Raw genomic sequence first — 24,547 nt, forward strand, 5'->3', positions numbered from 1 at the left:
AAATATTTCCATTCAAATTGTTTAATGTAGATGATTGTTTTCTTGCTCTCATTAAAAAAATCATTTAGTAGGTTTTCTTCAGTTTTTAATCTTCAATAGTTTTGGAAAGTTTGTTTTTGATAAGATTCTATTTCTTTGACTTTATGGAGATGGAGGACAGTTGGTCAGCATCCTAATTATCAACTTGAATTTCTGGCCTATGAATCCTATCAGGTCAGGGATGGGTTGAGGAATTAGGGTAGGGAGAAAATACACTGTCCTTTGCAGAGGACTCCAGGATTCCTCAATACAATGATAAGCTTAATGTCTCGTGCTTCACCAATTCTGTACTACACTTTTACGTGGACCTCTAAAAAGTATATGGAATATAGGCCAAGAACTGGTGGCTACACAAAGGGCAGTGGTTTGTGGTTAGTAATTTGCTTCACAGACAGAATACTTTGTAAACCTGTGTCTGTTTTGTGCTTAAGGAACATGTATTTCCCAGTTGAGATTCAATGTTGTACTGTATAGTGGTGAATGTTGTCAGGGGACCAGAGTTCAATCCCTTACTCACTGTCTCTGAGACCTAGGGCAAATCACTGAACCTTTCTAGACCTTCCTTTCTTCATCTATTAAAATAAAAACAAAAAAAAATCTGTACTCAGTTATTTCTGAAGCTCTTTTCAGTTCTGAATCCATGATATTCTTTGACTTTACTTTTCAAAGGGTTTTTACATCTCTTAAATTTTTACCCTCGTGTTTGATATGTTCTTCAGAGTCCTTACACCAGTCATATTTCTTCTCTCCCAAAAGGAAGAGGAATGTAAATTTGTCAAATAAAGTAGGACTAATTTAATTACTATTCGAAGAATGTTTTTTTTACACCTCAGTTCCCTTAAAGAACATTACTCAATGGAGCAAAGCAATTTTTATAAAAACTTAATTCTTTATTAGGAAATCCTTCCAAATGGCTTAATGATTAGTTTAAAGTAAAAGATTCACATGACTGTAGGTATAGCTATATTCACCTTTCCCTTTTAAATAGGGAACTAAAGGATCATTACTTTAAATATATACTAAATGTGTCAAACATTGTGAATGCTAATCTACAGAAAATCCCATTAAAAGGTTAGATAAGACAGCTTGATGTAATAGTTATCATGATGAACCTCTTAGGAGGCATTGCTGTGTAACCTTGAACAAGTCATTTAACCTCCTTGATCGTCTTTTGTTACCTATAAAATTAAGATTAAAAACTTGGAGTCTTTCCAACTAGATTTCATCTCTATAGAGGTAAAGGCTAGGCACTTACAAAAATCTTTTTTTGAGCCTCAAACAAGATAATGTATATGAACATCTGTGTATGTGTGTTTATTTTTGTGTGTATGCTCATGTGTGTGAGTTTTAACAAACTTTAAAGCTCCCTATAAATGCCTATGATCATTATACCATGATGAATCCATTTACTTGTCAGAAATATAAGAGGCTTAAGTAGGCAGTTAATATTTCAAGATTGGCATATATATTTTATTCAGCTTTAAACAGTATGATATTTCAACAATTTTCATTTTGTCATGGATATGACCATTCCTCCCAAGAGTATGGGTCAAAACCTACCTCACTCTGTATAGTTCTTGGTTTGATGTTTATGACTGTTACAAAGTAACTCCTTGAAATTTCCCTGAATTGCCTCTATACTTCAAGATTGACATAGTCTTGGATTATTCTCTTTTCTGTTATTTCACTTTCTAATTTCACCACACATATGTATTATCTGATCTGTGTTTAAACAAATCTATAGATGTAGATATTAGCAACATTTTTTCAAGAAAAATTATAATATTTTTAACATAATATTCATATAAATCAACACATCTGGAGTTTAGAGATAATTCCTCTGAGTTTGGAGGGATTATTTAATGTGAAATAAACTGAATTTTATTGATTGGTAAACATTTGTAGATATTCATGGCTACAGTGTAAATCATGAATTATTAAGCAAAATAAAATTAAAAACAGTTTGGGTAACATAATCAAGATCACTTTTGTGATCCTGAAACAAAGCCCAATGCTTTTAATTTCCTACATTGGAATTAGTCTGTAAAAACCGTATCTCTAAAGGCTTTCTGAAAGTTTTGTCTAATATCTTCAGTATTGAATAAATATTTATGTTAAGCATATTGTGATCTTTGCAAACTTTCAATCACGGTGAGAATATTTCAAAAAAGAAACTTGCATTCATCCATCAAACCCACTCTAAAATTGGGGAAATAGAAGCTTCCTTCAGCCTAAGCAATATCACAAAAATTTTGTAAAATACTTAATTCCTGTCACTGCAGTATCTGGATTTAATAAAAATTGCTCTCCTATCTTCCCTGCAAGTAGGTTGACATTTCATTGGAGAAGTGTTATTCCCTTTCCTTTGTCCTTATTGTTTTACTTACAAAAAATAAATTGGGAGAGAAAAGGCAGGTAACCAACCTCAGAGCTAAATCCTTCCGTTCTGAATTCCACCAGAATATCGATCAAACATCAATATTATTCAAGGAACTATGATTTCTTGGATCTGGATACTTTCTCCACAAATTTCACTCCATCTTCCCTCATTAGATGACCTTCCTAAGTTGCTTACCACTTTCTCTTTACCCAATCCATCGCTTGGTGAGAACTACCTTTTAGTGACGAACGTTAGCCAACTTACATAGACTAGTCTTTAGAGGAAAGACTCACAATACATCAAGTTTTTTATTAGTTTGGTAGGGCCAACATAGCTTTTCAGATTTTAAAATCATTTCCCTATCCTGATGACCCACTAGAGTAGGAACTTTATACTGCATACTTAGTTGAAGGATGTCGTAAACTATATGTATGTATGTATGTACTTATATACACATACACACATATAACACAAAATTCACATATTATATAGATGTATGTGTATATACCATGTGTGTCTATATCAGCTATGTAGTGTAGTAGACAGAACACTAGACCTGGAATCAGGAAAATTTGAGTTCTAATCCAGTCTCAGACATTTACTAGCTTTGTGACCCTGGGAAGGACACTCACCCCTATCTGTCTCAGTTTCTTCATCTGCAAAATTGGGCTGGAGAAGGAAATGGCAAAACACTCCAATATCTTTGTCAAAAAAACTTAAATGGGGTCATAAAGAGTAAGAAATGACTGAAATGACTGAACAACACTAATATATCTATCTCTATACCTATATATTCATAGAAATAAAAGAATACCTGCCAGATTTAATATGTATAAAGTGATCTGATGCATTAATCTCCATAGAGATTGTACAGTTTCTGAAAGTAGGAAGTGAAGTTTTTATTTCCTTTGAATCTACTCTTAGCACTTTGTATATTAATTCATAGCAGGCTTTCAGTAAATGTTAATTGCTCGAATGAGCTGATAACCTCTCTTTCTCTCTCTGTCTCTCTCTTTCTCTCTCTCTCTGTCTCTCTTTTTGTCTCTCTGTCTCTCTGTCTCTATCTCTGTCCCTCTGTCTGTCTCTCTTTCTCTTTCTCTCTCTCTCTGTCTGTCTCTCTGTCTCTGTCTCTGTCTCTCTGTTTCTCTCTCTCTGTCTCTCTCTCCTCTTACCCCCTCCATATGTAGGTCTGTGCCATCTTCCATATTTCTTGATTATTTCTAATCCACTGTAACTCATAATTCAAAATGCCTGATTTGAGATTTATTGGCTTATGCTTTTGGTTCATTATTGCTTCTATATATAGTAATCACTTTTTAGGTTTTAAGTGTATGCTTGAGGCAACAAAATCCTTTTGTTTTTTCTAACCTCTGAGATCTAAGGGGACTAAAACATTTATAATGTTATAAAGAATAATACATGTCCATTGTTAAATATATAGGTGATTATAATTGTTGCATCCAGATTGGAGTTGGAATATTGTGGATTATATATCTGTTGGTGGAATGTGTTTCATATTTTAAGATTTTAACCTATGAAAATTCTTTTAAAATTATATTGAATTGCGTTTCCAAATATACTTTAAAAATAGTATCTGTACAATTTCTTTATTGCAATCACATTTAAATCTCCAGTGAATTTTCTTCCTTTGATGGTGACATTAAATTGTACAATATTTTTCTTCTTTTTTAGATGAATTCAGTAACCGTAAGCTTCCTTCCTCTATGGATTTCACTATGACTAAGTACGCTAGTTTCAGTTTTACTCTTAAGCAAACACAAGGTATGTGACTTCCTGTTTATACTCTGACACTATAAACTGATTTACTTCATTGACTTAGAGTTATAAAACGTATGCTGTCTTGCTAACTATGTGAAGGTAAAGGTCAACGTTTAAAAACTTTGACTTGTAAAACAAAATTCTGATAAGAGAAAGAAAAACACAGAAGTTTCAACTCTTGTTTATTACATTAGTATCACTCTATTTTCCATAGTACAGAAGAGTGTCATAATTTGAGGCTATGGAAATATTAAGTATGGGAATGCATGAGATAGATTTTTAGACATGGGAAGACTAAGGTGGGGGGGAAAGATTTTGGGGAAAAGATCATTTTTTTAAAATAAGTATTTAGCCTTATTCTAACAATCAATTCTAACTTTAAAGGCAGTTATATATTACAAATTGTATATGTTAGACTCTATATCCAGGAACTGAATATTACCATAAAACAATGCCCAGTAGTAGTTGAAATCAAATTTGAGTCTTAAATGAAATCTAATTTATAATTTAAAAAATGCAAAAAAGAGTTCATACAATTGAGTTTTTTTAAATCAGTCAATCAGCAAATATTTATTGAGTATTTTTATAAATGTTGTTTATGCTATATGTAAATATATAAAATGAAATATATGTTATATAAATATATATTTATGTTTTATTTTATTTACCTATTTATTTACAAGTTGCCAACTCATGTCCTATTGATTTTTTAGTATCTACTGCAACTTGTGTTGTTGCTAAGGAATAAAAAAAGTGCTCTGCTTATCAGTTCAGGAGGACTGTGCAGTTTAGCACGCACTATCACCTAGAAAGATTGCAGAGGAATCAAAGCTACAAAGGAGTTTCTTTGATGGGAGCAGCTGTTCCCCTTCTCACATTTATGAGACACTGTAAAATGAAATTTAAATTCTTTCCCAGCTGCTCTAATGAATTGAAACACTGAGGACTACAATGGCTAATACTCTAACTCCTCTTATGAGGGCTACTGTCATAAAATGGACAGAGAACTGATCTCAAGGCTGGAAACACCAAGATTTAAATCCTGCTTCTCGCATACTGTGCTATTCCAAGCCAGTCATTTAAATTCTCATTTCTCTGGGCAACAATGTAAGGTATGAATTGTAGAGGAGATGCTGTAGTATATTGGTAGATAGCATTTCCTCACCTGGAAGTCCCTATCCCAATGAAATTACATATCCAATCTTTGTCTTAAACCTTGCAAATGGTAGGCAGAAGAATTTTGTTCCCTATATTTTAAGTAACTGCTAAATTTGCTCTTCAACATTGAGGAGACATTATTAAAATACTCAGCACTAATATTTTTACTTGAGTTTACCCATGTTTTTATTTTAACAAAACCAAACCTTGTCTTAAGGTTTTATCTGGAGCAAAAGGAGGTGCCCTGACATCCTCAAATGGAGTGATTTGGAAAAGACTCAAGACTGGTGCCCTTTTTTCCTCCTCCTTCTCTTCCTCCTCCTCCTTTTCCTTTTCCTCCTCCTCCTCCTCTTCTTCCTCTTCCATCTCCTCCAGTGTTCTAAGTTGCCTTTTTCCTTCTGGGTTTACTGGCTACATTTCTTGCTCAAAGATCAAGCCTCAAATCCAATTCACTTTGGAGCTCATAGACTGGACAAGTCGCTACCCACCTGGCACAGAGTAGATTTAAATACTAAATAGTAATTGTTCTCTTTTACCCAGGAACCCTGAGGGTCTTCTCCTCCCAATTTGATATTTTTTTCCTTTTTGATCAAAGGGGCCATCCCTTGAACAACTACTTAAAGAAGCCTATTCACTGAATGGGTGTGTCTCAAAGTGAGATTGCTATAAGAACTTAGCCTGAAAGGGCCAGGGTCTCACATTTCATCCTGGGCCATCTCCAGCCATGCTGATGAATATCAGGCCACTGGACTCAGATGGCTCAGGAGAAGAAAGTGAGGTTGGTGACTCTGAACAGCCCTCCCTCTCTCAAATCAAAGTCAACTGCAAGTCATGTCATCATCTTGATGTCATGGTCCTATTCGAGAATGAAGGACAAATACAACAGAATGGTGCAACTGTATGACAACCCATACAACCAGCAAAAAGGGAATCAGTAGGGCTGGGTGAGTCTGCTGGGTCCAAGGTGTGCTGGAACCAGCTTCAACTCGTTTTCATATAATATATTCATCTATTTTCACATAATATATTCATATAATAGTTACATTTTCTGGATAAACATTTTGTAGCTCAAAAATCAGCAAAAACTATAAAACATGATATGATTTATTGTCTATACTGAAGAAAGTGATGCAGAAAATGTTAATGATGACAATAAAATCTTGATGTGTTATATGCTTCCTTTTTTTCTGGGATGAGTCAGTTGTTAAACATTTACCAGCATGCCCCTGATGTATATATCTTGAGTATGTAAGTTGTATTCTATGTCAACATTTTTGCTGTCAAAATCAGATAAGCCAGTCTTTCCTGGAGTTACAGTAGGACTTATCTGATTTTCTTAGTATCTTCCCTATTCTCATATGCTCAATGATGTAATAAAAGCAATTATGCATATGAATGGGGAAAAGAAAGTTAGAGCATATACTGTTCATGAGGCTGAGTTCTTTCCAAAGCTGTTTGGACAGATCCTTGGACAAAACCTAGGTTCTCTGTAGTCCAAGAAACTGCCTTTTTAGTCCTGCTTTGCTACTTCCTAAGACACTTTGAGCAACCCAGTTGATGACATTAGGCCTCAATTTCTCATTGATAAAATGAAGCTTTTGGCTGAATGGTATTTGAGGGCAAGGGCTGATTTTGCTTCTTTTTGCAGCCACAGCTTTTAGCACAATACCAGACACATAGTAGGTGCTTAATAAATGTCTATTTATTGAATGATTGATCTTCAAGTTCTGAATCCTAGAATCTTAAAAATTCCTATCTTTTTGCATTTACTTTCCACAACATGATTGAATATAAATGAGAAGAAAATGTTCTAGATTTAAATCCCAGCTGCCAAAATTTATTTTATTTTAATTTCTATTTCAAGACACCAATCATTCCCTCATTTTCTTTTCAGAAAAAAAGTAATTTTACCTCTTTTAAAAGTCCATGTTTTCTTTCAATTTGATACCTTCATCTCTCCCCTTCTCACACACACACAAATATATAATTCTGCCCACATTAGTGCTAAGTAAACATCCAATTCATTTCAGTTCAATAGATATGTTGAATGAATGATTGTGCAGTAATGAAAATGGGCAGGTGATTCTTGGGCTTTTCATGTAGGGAAGTATCATCTATCTGAAATGATAATGTGTCCTTGGTTAGTTTTTCATGTAAGTTTCATATTCTGAATAATCTTAGAATACTTAATCCTGGCTATCTCAGCAGTTTTTCTAGAGAGAGAGAAAGAAAAGAATAACACAATATTAGAATATTTTTAATTATCTTTGTCAATTACATAAATGAGAACTTTGTTGAAATATATGGCACTGATGTGTCATAGGTTCATGGGCTTCACTACATATTGGAAAGGTGATTATTTTATCCTGACCATTCCCCAGCATTTAGCAGCAAATATCCCTTAAATGAATGGTTATGTGGTAAATGTTGTCTCCCCATCACTGAAAGCTGAAAAGGAAATCCAATGCTTACCTTGAATGTATTTCAGGAGCATCTATTGAAGACTATATTATTAAAGTATATGAGCTATAGCTCTTCAAAGCTTGAATGAAGAGCAAATCCAGGGAGCATAAACCCTGCGAAGGCACCTTTGGCTCTTTTCAGAGGATGCTCCTTTGGACTTTCAGAGATACATTCTTCCACTAGCCTTCAAAACATCAATAGAAATGGAAATATACAAGACAGGGTTGGGCAATGATCTTTCAGCATCAGTATGAGACTAGATGACTCTTATTCCTTATTCCTTAATAGAAAGAGCCTTGCTTCTGACATCACTTATCAGTAAGGACCCACTTTTCAGGTATTTGTAAAGATTCAATAGTGGTCATTGCTACAGTATAAAGTAGAATGGTTTGCGTTTATGTTTTTTCCCCTTTTCCTTAAGCTCCAGTTCTTTAGTTTATTCTTTCTGACAAAGTCCTCTTCCCAGTGGTTCCTTGTACCATAAAATTTTGTTTTTATGGATCAGTCTTGTGCCTGGGTAAATGTGAATAACAGTTATGTCTGTGATAATGGTCTACTTTCAATGTAGATTATTTGAGTTTTCTATCATAATCTGCTTTGATCACTAGGCTGTTGCTCAGTTGTTTCAGATATGTCCTACTCTGTGATCCCATTTACTTGGCAGGGATACTGGAGTGGTTTCCCATTTCCTTCTTGAGCTCATTTTTACAGATGAAGAAACTGAGGCAAACACAATTAAGTAACTTGCCTAGGGTCACACAGTTTCTGAGGCTAGATTTGAACCCAAGTCTTTCTGAGTCCAGGGATGGCGCTCTATTGTGCCACCTAAGTACCATTCTGTAATTTCTGGTGTCAATGTTCTAGTCCTGAACTAGTCATGTGTGTGTGTATGTAAGTATATGCATACATACATACATATACACATACACACATGTTTGTATATATATATGTATATATACACAATCTATGCACCCCCCCATTAACACTTTTTGAGGAAATATTAATCTTTCTACTGCTCTCTCAGGATGATGAGACTTGTGTTTTACTAATATTGTCTTTTTTGTTATAACACTTTCCAAATTTATTATGGTCCATTCTGCAGTTGCAGATTACATATTAAAATTGAGATTGTATATGCTCTTATTTACCTTTAATTTCAAGATGCCCTTGATTTTGTTAAAATATATATCCTTAGCATTTTCTTTGTACTGACACCTCATTACCATCCTTTTCACCTCCGATTGGAGGGAGAATTCCAAAACCTCTACTTAAGGAGGGAGTTTAGGACAAATATTTTCTCATTTCCCATGACCACTACTTTTCAGACTTTTCTGACTTTAACACTGCACACATTGGATAGTTTCTCCCACTCCTCTTTCAACTTCCTTTTGAATGTTGTCTTCCACTATTAGATTATAATTTCCTTGAGTATAATTTCCTATTTGTACCATCAGAACTTAGTATAGTGCCTAGTATGTAGTAGCATTTTAATGAATGTTTGTTGACTATTGTGCTTCTCTTGGAATAAACCAAAGTATTTTTAGATATCATTTTTTGTCCTTCAATTTAATTTGGCCCAGGTTCAAGCTCAAAGGTTAATATTATCCTTTACATATAATAAAAAAAACCTTTGTTGAGTCCAAATAATATTTTGATATAATTGGAGAAAGATTCCATAAGATAAATATATTTTCACATTTGCATACATGTATATATACAAAAATAACTATACATACTTGCATACATATGCATATCTATGCTTAAATATACATATTTAAACACATATAGAGAGTGTTTCAAAAGCCTTACTGTAATTTTATGCTCTTAAATCCATGATACTATTTACATGAAGCTATTTGTATAAATCAAGGGTTTAATTAAATGCTTTGGTTCAACTCTATTTATGCTGAAGGCCATACTTACTTTTATTTAGAAAATAGGATTATTGATTAAAAGGTGAACAGAGCGATGATGGACTTGAGCTATCTCAATGAAAAAAAGCCATTTTGTACACTGGTTTTGCCTGGCATTATTGTATTGACAGTAGCTTTTAAAGAGAAAGGTTTTCTACCTATACATCAAACACTCCAGGGTTCTTACTGTACTTGAATCATTTTTATATATTTTCAATATGTGAACAAATCATGAGCATGGGATTGAGCTACCAACTTTGTAGTAATTATTAAAGACATTTCAGATGATATAGTGCTTTAGAGAGATTTATTTAATAATTATCAGATCTAAGAGTTTACTTTATAAACCTAGAACTTTGGGGCACAGCATTTTTGTAACTTAGACAATATGTTGATAAGGATTTGGAGATTATTTGTGTGTGTGTGTGTGTGTGTGTGTGTGTGTGTGTGTGTGAGAGAGAGAGAGAGAGAGAGAGAGAAAGGGGGGGAGGAAGAGAGAGAGATAATAGCAATTGCCATTATAATTGCCATTTATTTGGCAATAAATATGCTTTTTATTAAAAAAAATGATGTGATCTAGCTTAAAAATGAGTGGAAGCTAGTAGGTGCCTTCAAGTACCTTTGTGAAGAATTAGAGCCAATAATTATGAAATCTATCTAGCTCTGTCATTTTCTACTTAGGAAATGAATCTACTAGGAGAAATTTTTAAAATTTATCTTGATTAGTGTCATTTTATAAGACATTATCTACAAAATATTTATAAGGGGTTAGATATGAAAGTTATAAGAGGTGGATCAACCCAAATAACCTTGTAAAAATTCTCTATTCTTTTGATTTCTTCTTTATCCTTCCTCCTCTTCATTTTTATGTTTTCATTGAACAAAATTTGAATAATGTACATAATAGTTTCAGAGTACATAATCCTAACTGTCCAGAATATGTAGAGAAGTCAATTATTAATTTTTGTTATCTCTCATGCTTACTGATTAAGTGAACCAAATTTTACTTTGGGGGCAACAAAAAGTCATAGATAGAGTCTCATTAATGAAACTTTATTTAATTTATCATAGATAAATATATGAGATCTTGCTGAACAAGAGGAGGAGAAAATACTAGATTTCCTTCAGGAAACAAAAAAGCTGTATTTTTGACCCCCCAAATTTTCCTGGCAAAAAAAGTCTATATTTTTAATAACACTATGTTGCTATACATCAGTCAGGCATGATGTTGAGAATTCCCTAAAGAATTAAAACTGAATATCATGGAGAGGTGCATGGCAGATATTAACAAGATGAATTCTATAACCAGCTAGGAACTTTGAAGAGCAAGAATAAAAGATGTCATCAATGAAATTTAAAATAAAAAGAAAAGAGATGTTGGTCACATGACAAGGTGAAAAGGCAGATTATTCATTTGGTACTCTTAAGGTATCAGAGGTAATATGGATATCATACAAAACATTGGGTGTCTTCTCTGTGGCTACCTTATAAGGATAAAATTTCCAGAGGATGGGTATGCCTAGATGGTTTGCTATTTGCATTATTGGAAGAGGGTTCCAATTTTTAACATCCTAGATAAAATTGAATATTTGAGCATATCTTGTATCCTATTTTATGCTATTTAAAGACACAAGCCAGTATCCTATTGATACCTTATCAGATGACATTAGGCAGACCATGTTTGCCTTCTTAAGCGCAACCAGTCCAGGGTTACACTTGTCTAGGATGCCTTATGCTTTGTGCCAGACCCTTCCAATTATAGACTGTAAGAAGTGTTGCTTTAACACTGCAGTGCCAGTGTGAGATTTATAGCACCTACGATGGCCATGAATATCCTGGCACAATTCTAAATTATGAAACACAACAGACTCTGCATGGAAGACAGAATCAAAATATTCATTGAGACACAGAAAGCCAAATCCATCAAAGCAACAAAAATCTATACACAATAACAGTGCATCATCATCTCCCGAGCCTTCCCCCACTAGGCTTCCCACAAACCACCTCCATTAGACAAATCACAAACAGACAACTGCAGGCTTCCCTGTGTCCTTCAGTTCTCACTGCTTTCATGATCAATTGCCTCTGAGCTCTGCTCTAGCTCTGCCTCTAACTCTTCTACCCATTCAGCAAGTTCCTTCCACCTCAGGCTCCATGTGACTCAGACTTAGGTGACTCAGGCTTCCATGTGACCCAGGCAGGTCACATAGACCTATTGACGGATATGAAAGGTCTCCCCATTTAAATGACCATTGCAAACACCAGCACTTTCTTTTTTTTTCTTTTTATTATTGTTATTATTTTATTTGTTTTCAGTGTTCTACAATCACTTCTATATACTTTAGTTTTTTCTCCCTCCCTCCCCCTTCTTCCTCTCTCTCTCCTCCCTCTCTCTCCAAGTTGGCATACAATTTTATAGAGGTTCTAAACATACATTCCTATTAAATACATTTTCACCTTAGCCATGTTGCATAAAAGAATTAAAATGAGTTGGAGAAATCATAAAACAAACCAAAACATAATACAAAAGAAAATGATCTGCTACGTGCTGCAGTTGAATTCCATAATTCTTTCTCTAGATATGGAAGGCATTTTGACTTAAGAGACCACTGGGAATTTTTTAAGTCTTTGCATTGCAATGAAGTTCTAAGTCTACCAGAAAAAATCCTTGCACACTGTGTTTGTTGCTCTGTATGAAGTTCTCCTGGTTCTGCTCAAATTTATGAGCATAAAATTGGGCAAAGCAACTTCTTATTATTGTTTTAATTTCCTCTTTATTGGAGGGGAATTCACCCTTTTCATTTTTGATTTTGGTTATTTGGTTTTCTTCTTGTTTTTTACTCAAAATGGCCAAAGGTTTATCAATTTTATTGTTTTTTTCATACAACCAACTCTTAGTTTTATTTATTAGTTCAATAGTTTTCTTAATTTCAATTTTATTATTCTTTCCTTTGGTTTTCAGTGTTTCTAATTTGACATTTACTTGGGAATTTTCAATTTGTTTTTTCTAGCTTTTTCAGCTGCATGCCCAATTCATTGATCTCCTCTTTCGCTATTTTATTCATGTAGGCATTCAAAGATATAAAATGTCCCCTAAGAATTACTTTTGCAGTATCTCATAAAATTTGGTAGGTTGTCTCATTATTGTCATTGTCTTGAATGGAGTTGTTGATTGTTTCCATAATTTGTTGTTTAACCCACTCATTCTTTAAAATTAGATTGTTTAGCTTCCAATTAGTTTTTGGTTTGTGTTTCCATGGCCTTTGATTACATATAGTTTTATTGCATTATGATCTGAGAAGTATGTATTGACTATCTCTGCCTTTCTGCACTGGATTGTGAGGTTTTATGGCTTGGTACATGTCAATTTTTGTACATGTGCCATGTACCACTGAGAAAAAGGTGTATTCCTTTCTATACCCATTCAGTTTTCTCCAGAGGTCTACCATATCTACCTTATCCAGAGTTCTATTCACCTCCTTAACTTCTTTCTTTTTTATTTTGAGGTTATATTTATCAAGTTCAGAGAGGGGGAGTTTGAGGTCCCCCACTAGTATAGCTTTGCTGTCTACTTCTTCCTATAACTCCCTTAACTTCTCCTCTAAGAATTTGGATGCTATACTATTTGGAGCATACATGTTTAGTAATGAAATTGCTTCATTGTCTATGGTGCCTTTTAGCAGGATATAGTTTCCTTCCTTATCTCTTTTGATTAGATCTATTTCTGCTTTTGCTTTGTCTGAGATTAGGATTGCTACCATTGCTGTTTTCACATCATCTGAGGCACAATTAATTCTGCTCCAACCTTTTACCTTTACCCTATATATATTGCCTCTTTTCAAATGTGTTTCTTTTAAACAACATTGTTGGATTATGGTTTTTAATCCATTCTGCTATCCATCTCCATTTTATGGGAGAGATCATGCCATTCACATTCACAGTTATGATTACTATTTGTGTCTTTCCCTCTATCCCCTTTCCCCTTCTTTACACTTTTAGTTCTCACTTCTCCCCTTCCCTCCGAAAGAGAGTTTTAGTTTTTGACCACTTCCTCCCTCTATATTCCCTCCTTTCTTTCAGGCCCCCTCCCTTTTAATCCCCTTTTCCCTTACTACTTCTTCCCTCCCTTTTAGCCTCCCCTCTCTTTTCTTTCTCTCTTCCCCTCCTATTGCCTATAGAGCTAGTTGTATTTCTATACTTAACTGAGTTTGTTGTATCCTCCTTGTATCCAATCAGATGAGAGGGCCTCTCAAACAATACTCATCTCTCTCCCCTCTTTCCCTGTACTGTAATATATTTTTGTGCCTCTTCCTTTGATGGAATTTATGTTTTTTCTGTCTCCTGCTTTTCACATCTCCCATTACAATCACTTCACACCCTTAAATCACATTTGTTATCGTCACATCATTTAATTTATACCCACTTGCTTTATCTAAGTATATCCTTTTTACATTTCATAATAAATATATAATTCTCAAGATTAACAAGTATTGTCTTCCCTTATAGGGATATAAACAGTTTGCCCATAATGTGTGAAAAGTTTTTTCCCCCTGTCTACCTTTTTATGTCTCTCTTGAGACCTGTGTTTGAAGGCCAAATTTTTTATTGAGTTTTGGCCTTTTCATCAAGAAGGTCTGGAAATTCCTTATTTCACTGAATGTCCATCTCTGTGCCTGACATATTATACTCAACTTTGCTGAGTAATTAATGCTTGGTTGTAATCCCAGATCCTTTGCCTTACGGAATATTGTATTCCAATTCCTTCAGTCTTTTAATGTAGAAGTTCTAAAGTCCTATGTGATCCTGACTGTAGTTCCTTGATATTTGAATTGTTTCTTTCTGGCATCTTATAGTATTTTCTCTTTCACTCTATAGTTCTGGAATTTGGCAGTGATATTCATTGTTGTTTTTAGTTTGGAGGTGGATTCTTTCAATGTCTCTTTTGCCCTCTGGATCTAGGACTTCTGGGCACTTTTCCTTGATGATTGCTTGGATGATATTCTCCAGGCTCTATTTTTCATCATGGGTTTCTGGTACACCAATAATTCTTAGATTTTTTTCTCTCCTGGATCTATTTTCCATGTCAGTTGTTTTTCCAGTTACATATTTACATTTTCTTCTTTCTTTTCATTCTTTAGATTCTGTTTGGCTGATTCTTGATGTCTCATAGATTCATTGGCTTCTACTTGCCCAATTCTCTTTTTTATCAAATTGTTTTATTCAGTTAACTTCTGAATATCCTTTTCTGTCAATCCATTTTTTTCTTTTAAGGACTTATCTTCACAAAGTAGGTTTTGTGCTTCCTTTTCCATTTATCCAATTTTCGTTTTTAAGGAGCTGTTTTTTTCATGAATTCTTTTTTCATATTTTTAAAATCATTGACCCGTTTTTCTTCTTTTTCTCTAATTTGAGTTTTAAAATCCTTCCAGAGTTCTTCCAAGAAGGTTCTTTGTGTTTCTGACAAGTTCATATTCCTTTCTGAAGTTTCAGATGGGAGTACAGTCTCAGTGCTGCCCTCTTTGGTATTTCTATTTTGGTGCTTGTTCCTGTAGAAAGATTCTATGGTCTTTTGTTTTATGCTTTGCTTTTTATTCGTGATAATAATCCTTTTCCTATCTTTTAAGGTAGATCTTGGCCTCTGAGGCACAAGAAGCTCTGTCCCACAGTTCTTCTGCTTAAAACTTGAGGTTTTGTGTGTTGTAGCCTCGGATTTTTTCAACTAGAAATTAAATGCTGCAGCTTAGTAGTGCTGAACTGGCTGGTGTTTGAAAGCAGAGTCCAGATAGATCTTTTTGGGTTTCCCTGCAGTTACCCTGGAGGTAGCTGGTTAAATGTGGGGGAAGGGGTAGTCTGAACGCTGGAGCCTCATCTGCTGAGCTAGAGCATAGGCAAGCTCAGCTTTCTGTGTTAATGTCTGCGGTGCTGAGGTGCACCTGGAGTTCTGGTGTTAGCAGGTGCTGGCTTCACCTCCCTGGGGTTCAGGATCTTCTCCCAGTTTGTTGAGGTGGGACTGTCTGGAATAGCTCTGATCCTGCACTGGTCACCTTTGGCCACAGCAAGAGGAACCCTCCTTAGAGATCTTTCTAGCCTCCTGGTCTGAGAGTCTGTTTACCCCTTCTGTTGTTCCCACTCTTCCAGGGTTTTTTTCCAGGAGCACAATCTCTGGGCTGGTCAAGGTCAACAAGGGGAGAGAGATAGCAGTTACTGATCACTCCACCATTTTATCTCCCAGAATGGGTACCAGCAGTTTCTTAGTTCAAGTTTGATAATGAGATGAAATGAGGCAATTTTGAGTCATTGATCATTTAACATTAAGAGATTTACTTGTCTTAAGTACATACAATAAGAATATAGTGGTATTTATATTTTTGGATGTGCCTCTTCCTACTCTTTATATAAAAATATGTCTGGTCAGCAGGACAGAGTAAGATTATTCAGGTCCACCAAGTCCAAGGAATCCAGCTTTTAGATGGCTGAAAGTTTTATGCTCTTAGATCACCAGAAAGCTGCAAAAGGAAAGGGGAGGGGGCAGCAGAGCCCTGGTGATAGTTTTGTGTTCTCTCTGTTAAAACCTCCCAAAGTTGTGGGTGGGAAAAAGAATGTGGGTCAAAAAATACTTGTTCTATGATAAAGATGTTATAAATTTCTTCCAAATAAATCTTATTCATGCCAAAAGCTGCTCCAAAAAACCCAATAAAATCAATCAATCAAGGAGCATCCATTTTACATATTGTCCATATTAGGCACTATGTTTGGCCCTGGAAATTCAAAGATAAAAATGAAACATTTCTTGCCTTCAGGAAGTTGATTTTGTTTTTTAGGGAAAGCAATCTGCACACATGAAACTATATATATGCAAAATATACATTGAAGTAGCTCACACTTCATGCAAAGTCCTTTCATAGATTTAGTTTCAGTAATTCAGGGTTGCTTCTCCTTATTAGAAATACATGGAAAACTATACTTATAGCCTAGATAGGCATGTTGCCAACTAATAATATTTTCCTTGAGACCATAATTTTCTTTATGACTTATAAGCAAAAGAACAATCTAAGGTGCTTTTAAAAATGAATATTAGAATCATAGTCCATAATAATATTATCAATACAATCCTAACCCTAGAACTTTCCTTCACTGAAGAGTGGTTGGGTTTCTGTCCTTCTTTCCTCCTCAAAGATAAGGTTACTATTAATCAGAAATTTTCTTCATTTTACAAGAATAATTATCATTTATATGGATATTATGTACTTCTAAAAAGCTTAAAGAAAGAAATGGTCTCATTTAAAAAGAGAATTAAGCTGCTTCATTTAACTTCTTTCATAGTTTTATTATCATTATTTAATCATTTTGATTTCCTATCAAGGTAATATATTATTTTTAGGAGAATAGTCTGAGACTCTGTACATGTTGCTATTTTTATCTCATAAAGATAAAATATCTCATAAAGATATTCTACTTACTACATAAGAACTTTTGGTTTTAAGTCAGAGTGTCATATCAGACAACAAATGTACTATATTTTTTTCTTCCCCACAAAGTCTATTTTGTAAGCTATTATTATTGCTGATATTTTCAACATTGATTTTCTTTTAAAAATTTGAAATTGATTTTAATTTTTATTATCAATTCCAAATTCTCTCCCTCTCCCCCCTTCCACCACCTATTGAAAAAACAAGAAGTATACTATCCATAAAATGTAGTAAGTTATGGAAAACATTGCCACATTAGCCATGCTATGAGAAAGAAAAAGAAGCAAGAAAAGCAGAAAGAAAGAAAAATATACTTCAATCTGCACTCACAATATATTAGTTCTTTATCCGGAGGTGGATGACATTTTTCAAGAGACCACTGGGATTGTCATGGGTTACTGTATGGGTCAGACTTGACTGATCAATAATAGTTTGATGAGACACTATGTTGATCAGATTGTTATATCTTTCATTATTGATTATCATTACAATATTGCTGTTACTGTTACTATTACTTGTTCTGGTTCTGTGCTCCCCATTTTGCATCAGTTCATGGGAGTCTTGCCAGGTTTTTTTTTTTTTTTTTTGTGAAATAATATTGTTAAATGTTTCTTACAGTGTAATAGTATTCCATCACAATCAAATGCCAAAACTTGTCCAGCCATTCTCCAACTGATGGGGATCCCCTCACTTTCAAATTCTTTACCACCTCAAAAAGAGCTGTGATAAATGTTTTCATACATATAGGTTCTTTTAAGGCTTCATCAAAAGTGCATTACTTTACTTATTTCCTCACGTCCCCAATAGCATTTGTCATTTTTCTTTTGTCTTCTTAGCCTATCTTGACTTAATTTGTACTTCTCTAGTTATTAGAGATTCAGAACATTTTTTTCATAAAACTATTAATAACTTTGTTCTTCTTAAAATTATTCATATTGACCATTTGTCAATTGGGGAATGGTTATTTTTTTAAAATTTGTCTCAGTTCTCAATATATTTGAGAAGTGAGACCTTTATCAGAGAAAAACATGCCCCCAGTTTCTACCTTTCCTTCTAATTTTAGTTACACTGATTATTTTTGGCAAAATCTTTTTCATTTCATATAATCAAAATCATCACTTTTACCTCCCATGAACCTCTCTATCTTTTATATCATTGTGAACTCTACTCCTATCCAGTGTTCTGACAGGTGATCTCTTCAATGTTCCCATAATTTACTTGTTATATCATCTTTTATTATAAACCTGTACCCATTTTGTCCTTATCTTGATATACAGTATCAAATACTGACTCTTCCTCCTTACTGCTTTACAGTTTTCTCATCAGTTTTTCTCAGATAGTGAATTCCTGCCATAGTAGTTAAGATCTTTGAGTTTCTCAAATGATACATTACTGTGCTTATTTGTTTCTGTATGTTATGCACCTAATCTATTCTGTCAATCAACTGATCCATTTCTTTTTCAGCATCAATTTATTTTAGTGATTATGACTTCATAGCATAGTTTGGGCTCTGGTAGTATTAGCTTCCCCTCCCCCCCTTACTTTATACTTATTTTTAATCATTTCTTTAATACCTTGATTTTTTTGTTCTTATAGATGAATTTTATTATTTTTCTATTTCTGTAAAATAATTCTTTGGTGGTTTGACAGGTATACCACCAAATAATAAAATTAATATACATAGTATTCTCATTTTTGTTATATTGTCTTGATGGCATGAGCAATTAACATTTCTCCATTTGTTTAGATCAGTATTTATGTGAAGAGTGTTTTGTAATTGTATTCATAAAATCCCTGGCATGACTCACCAGATAAATTCCCAAATATTTCTTATTTTCTGCAGCTATTTTAAATGGATTTTTTCTTTCTATCTCTTCTTGTTGTATTTTATTGTTAAAATATAGAAATGCTGATGATTTGTGTTAGCTTCTTTTGTATCTTACAACTTTGCCAAAGTTCATTATTTTGAATACTGTTTATTTTTAGTTGCTTCTCCAAGTAATACCATCATATTATCTGCAAAAAAGAATTGCTTTGTTTTCTCATACCTGTGCTTATTCTGTCAATTTCTTTTTCTTATCTTATTGCTACAGCCAGTATTTCTATTTCAATATTGGATAATAATGGTGGTAATGGAATCCTTGCTTCATGCTTGAACTTTTTGAGTTTGTGTCTTGAGTTGCTCTGTCACCTTCAAGCTTTTGATGGCCAGATTCTTTTTTACTGTAGTTCTTTTTGTTTTCTCATTTTTTCCCAGCCTATTTCTTTACTTCAGACTTTATGTTAGAGTTGGGATTTGATCACCTCTGGGCAAGGAGGGGAAAGTGGCAAAACTTATCTTCTATAGTTCTGATTGGGAGTCTCCAGGTTTTTGATGCTTCTATGTGGTGAGCATGTGGTGAGGCAGGGTGGTCTGGTTACTGCTACGTTAAACTGCATTCTGGTTCCTAGCAAGGTGGATACCCTGCTCCCTTATAATAATTCTTCCTTTCTACCCTGGAACTGTAACTGTACCTGGGTAGCTATTAAGCTACCAAATAATATCTAATTCTGCCTAGGGCTAGCAAGGAAGCCCTTGGAATCTCTTCCTGAGAAGGTGTTCAGTCCCCTTACATTGGACATACTAGGTATTATCTGTTGCTGCTACAGCTGCTGCCTCCAAGACCAAGAGCTGGTCCTGGTTCTACTGCACCCTGAGTGTAGTGCTTCTAGTCAGCTCCCATACCAGTGACTGTAGACCTCACTTTAAAATAAAAAAAACCCAGAAATAATTAATGTACCCTTTTAAGAACAAGTCATAGAAATCATGAACAACTTAATTACAGATAATGACAAAGTGAGACAAAATGTCAAAATTTGTGGATTGAACTCAAAGCAGTACTCAGGGGAAAGTTTATATCTTTAAAAATTTATGTCAATAACATAAAGCAGGTCAACAAATTAGACATGCAACTTAAAAGAAGTAGAAAAAAACAAATCAAAAATCTCCAATTAAATTCCAAAGTAGACATCCTGAAGATCAAAGGAGATATTAATAAAATTGAAAGCAAAACTTGAATTAATAAATTAGGAACTGGTTTTATGAAAAAATCCCACAATAAAACAGATAAACCCCTGACTAATTTGATTAAAAAAGAAAGAAAAAAAAAGCAAATTGCCAATACCAAAAATGAAAAATGTAAATACATTACAGCAATTACTAGGAGCTATTTTATCCAATTATATACCAACATCCCCCTCAAAAACACACACACACACACACAACAACCTGGCATCCTAAAGGAAATGGATGAATATTTATAAAAATATGAATTGATAAGATCAGTAGAAAATAAAATACTTAGAAAAACCTATCTTAGGAAAAAGTAATTGAACAAGGCATAAAAGAGATTCCAAAGAGGGTGGGGAATAACTCAGAACCAGATGGATTGAACTCTAGCTGCTTGTTAGATCAAGTTTAAACTAAGCAGGATGAGAACACCCCATTTTGCTTCATCAGAAATAGAACCTTTAAATTACTCATGATGGAAAAGGATTAATTAAACTGAACAACATAGAAAAACTACTTGGGTACTTTAATTCTTTTCTGCTGATTTTTCATTTTGCAGTGTAATATAAATAGGATTAGTCTGCTGTTCAAAATACTTTATGGAAGTTCTGTAAGTATTCATTGAAATATTATTGTTTGTTCCATGTTCTTGAAGAGGGCTATGACATCAGGAAGGCAATGCCATGACATGCAAGTGAATTGGATTTAATTGAGGGAGGTCTGTACAAAGTCACCAGTCTCACTTTCTCCACCAGAACCATCTACAGTATCTATAAAGTAGACATTTTAAATATTAGCATCCACATTTCGCAATGAAAAATCAAAGATTCTCAGATGATATAACTGGTCTGTAGTCATGCAGCCAATAAGTCTCTAAGAAAAGACTTGAACTTTGGTCTGATATTTCAGGAGCTATTTGAAGGAGGGATTAAAGGGTAAAAAAAAGTTAATCTTAGGAATACCTAAATAACCCTAAGCCAAATCTCTAAAAATCCCTTTAAAATTTAAAATTATTTAAAATAATATAATTTTGTGGCAAATGATACAAAATGGTCATGAATTTACTTTATACTCTTGTTCAAAGGATAGCTAATATGTTTGGATATATGCACTATAATGGTGATTATGTTGATGAGAGTTAAAGATCCCCCCAACTCCCCCCAATAATAGGCCTGCCCAATAAGAGAAGTTTGATTAGGGGAGATTTGTTTTGTAGGAAGGCTCACACCTTCTGTTAATTTCTAATGAGGCACTAGTTCTCAAGGGTTGTGATGCCCTCTGGCTCTGAAAAGTGTATGTATACTCTGAGGTGAGATTTTGTTTTGGCGCTGACTCATTGGAAGGTTTTGCTTGGCCAGATTTTGGGTAACTGCTAAGCAGCCCCCACCTTTGAAAACCCAGATGTCTGTGCTTCTCTCTCTGATAACTATGTATGTATGATCAGACAGTTGGATTTGTCTGTTGATCTGTGATGTATGTATTGCTTATGGTCAGACAGTTAGAAACCCTGTCTGTTTGATCTTTATTTCTCTGTTTGCATATTCTCTGAAGTTCAGGGTGCTGAATTTTTCCCCTGAACTAAGTGAATGATATATGTGCTTGATTAAAGTAGATTGTTGACCCCTCAAAAGTTCCTTTCCTTTTAGAAAAGCACATCTAAGAACCTGTACAGCAGGCATTCCTGTGTATACTGTGGTCCTTGCTATTACACACTCACACACACACAGAAAAACACCCCACACCCCACTGCACAGCAATATTACCTCACTTCACATCATATCACTTCACATCACGTCACATCACATCACGTCACGTCATGTCACATATAAATAAATAATACATTTATCCTAAAACTTCTATGCTAGGTACAATAAATATCACATAAGTATTTGTTTACAATGTTTTCTTTTTTTAGTGTATCCATTTCATTGGCTGTATTGGGATGGTCCTTTACTAGAAAAATAGACAAAAATTACTCAGAATGAAAAGATATGAGTGGATCCAAACACATCAGTGCATCTAGTGGATTCTTTTTTTAAAATTTTTTCTTTGGAGGGTGAGATCACACAGCTAGTAAGTGTAAAGTGTCTTAGGCTGGATTTGAACTCAGGTCCTCCTGATTCTAGGGTCGGTGCACTATGCACTGCCCCACCTAGCTGCCCAACCTACCTCACTGTCTTAAAGACAATCCCATTAAAACATAGTCTCTAACATATCATACTATACTGAATAGTTTAGAACCTGGTTTCCAGTGATTAGTCTGGTTTACTATAGGAAGATCCATCACCAGCGAGGTGGCTATTTAATGATGAACTCCTCAGCCAATGCAACCAAAATATTTCTATTACCTTCACAAACTTTCAGTACTCAGATATACAAATGAATCTGTGCTCTCATTGATCAAAAAACAGGCCACAAACTATCTATTCCTGCCTGCTTTGTGTTACTCTTTTCCATGATTTTTATTTAATAAGTTATCCAAATAGTGTCCACTCAATGTTACGAAGCACTGTTTTACTTCTTTTTCACATCATGGGGATACTGGTGGAGTACATGGGCAACCCTGCCACACTATCAGTGCTTTTTCCTTTTGGCCTAGATATTCCTTTGAACTGCAGCTTATTCTTACCAACCAGGGACATGTCCCTTCTTTGGCTGATTTTCAACTTTAATTTTTTTGGAAACTGCAGGCCTCTATGACTCATAGTCATAAACCGACACTGAGAGAATATTGGCATTAAGAATTTGAACATTTGTTTTACAAATGAGTTTGCGATAATTAAAAACAATTAACAATAAACCTTTGTAATTCCTAAAAGGACAATCCAGTTTGTTCTATTTTTTTTTTCTATTTAATTCTGGGCTCAACTCATTTTTCCATTTGGAATCCAATGGATGAGCTCAGTGGATTCTGACTACATGTCATAATCCAGACATTTGCCATTCATTTACCAATCTAGAATTTTCCATTCATTTGCCCAAAGTTAGGTTACACTTTTGAATGATTATGTGTCTCATTCAGGAGCCTCTGCAGTGTTTCAGTTCTTTATTCAGTCATCATCTGCAACCAGGAAAATCCGAAAGAAATCGCTTTCTAACTTTAACTCTGCTGCATGTTTTGGGACATGTCTTTGGTAACATGTTTCTGCTCCGTTTTAAGTTTTGTCTAATATTTATTCTTGTATGTCATCAATCGATGAGTTGGACTAAGAATTAAAAAGGCAGAATACAATGGAATGGATTGTCTGTTTGGAAATTACAATTTTTTTGATGTTTTTAATGATGAAAGTCAATTCAAATCTAAAAAAAGAATTGAAAGAAAGGGAGGAAATGCATTCAATGAAGGGAACACCAAGATGCCTTGTTTAAATTTTAGTGACACCAGTAATTGGGAGTGAAGGGCATTGAAATTGATTACAATAATTTCACACAGAATTCTGAGCATCAAAAATAAGGAGAAAGACAAAAGAGCCTAAAACTTAACTTATTCAGCAACCACAACTAATTTGCTAAGGCAGAGAAAGGTGGCAACCAAAGATAACACTGTCATTCGTCATCTATTAAAAGAAATACAGTGGACAATAATGAGCAGAGTCACCTTATAAAAAGGGGGTAAATGGAGGAAAAACCAATATAAAAAAAATTAGACAATAGACCGTCTTAGCCAAAAACACCCTAAGAACATGTAATTTTGAAACTGGAAGGACAACAAATAGACAAAAAAACCACGATTTTTATTTTTATAACAAGTCATTTTCATCAATAAGGAGAATAGGCACTACTCTATTTGGACTTAATACTTTTTAATTCAACCAATTCTGTGTCCTTATAATTGTATTATTATTAGTATGTAGATTTATTAAAATGTAGATTTATGACAGTAAATAATATCTATCATTACAAATATGTAGATTTATGACAATAAATATCCAGTAAAGAGAATGGAAACTGCTACATTTGGATTTTATCACCACAGTGAGGGGTATATGGAGTTCAGGGAGGACTAGCCCCTCCTCTGTGAGAGCTTGCCGAGCTCCTCTCAGGGATACTTATCAACCTTTTGGCATCTACTTTGACCTACTTTTCACCTGTGGCTTTGAGAAGCTGTGGCATTTGCAGTAACCATACTGGAGCAAACCATCTTGGTAGACCAGCTAAACCAGGTGTAGGATAACCAATATGCTTCAAACTTGTCAGCAAGTTAGGGGATGTCTACCCCAAGCATGTGAAGACTTTCTCTGATGGAGTGGGTAGGTGAAAGCATTTTTTACCCAGTGGCCATGAAGGTGGTTGAAAC

General features: G+C 34.4%; 1 protein-coding gene across 3 annotated transcripts in view; it reads left to right on the forward strand.

The window, feature by feature from the left end:
• Window positions 1-24,547, forward strand: part of CFAP47 (cilia and flagella associated protein 47) — a 917,896-nt gene that overhangs the window by 696,029 nt on the left and 197,320 nt on the right. For all 3 annotated transcript variants that reach the window (XM_072615192.1, XM_072615194.1, XM_072615193.1), the window contains one exon: window positions 4,112-4,201. In XM_072615192.1, coding sequence (XP_072471293.1) covers window positions 4,112-4,201 — 90 coding nt within the window. The remainder of the gene's footprint in view (window positions 1-4,111; window positions 4,202-24,547) is intronic.

This window comes from Notamacropus eugenii, chromosome 5 (genome assembly GCF_028372415.1).
Source record: "Notamacropus eugenii isolate mMacEug1 chromosome 5, mMacEug1.pri_v2, whole genome shotgun sequence".
NCBI classification, from domain to species: domain Eukaryota; kingdom Metazoa; phylum Chordata; class Mammalia; order Diprotodontia; family Macropodidae; genus Notamacropus; species Notamacropus eugenii.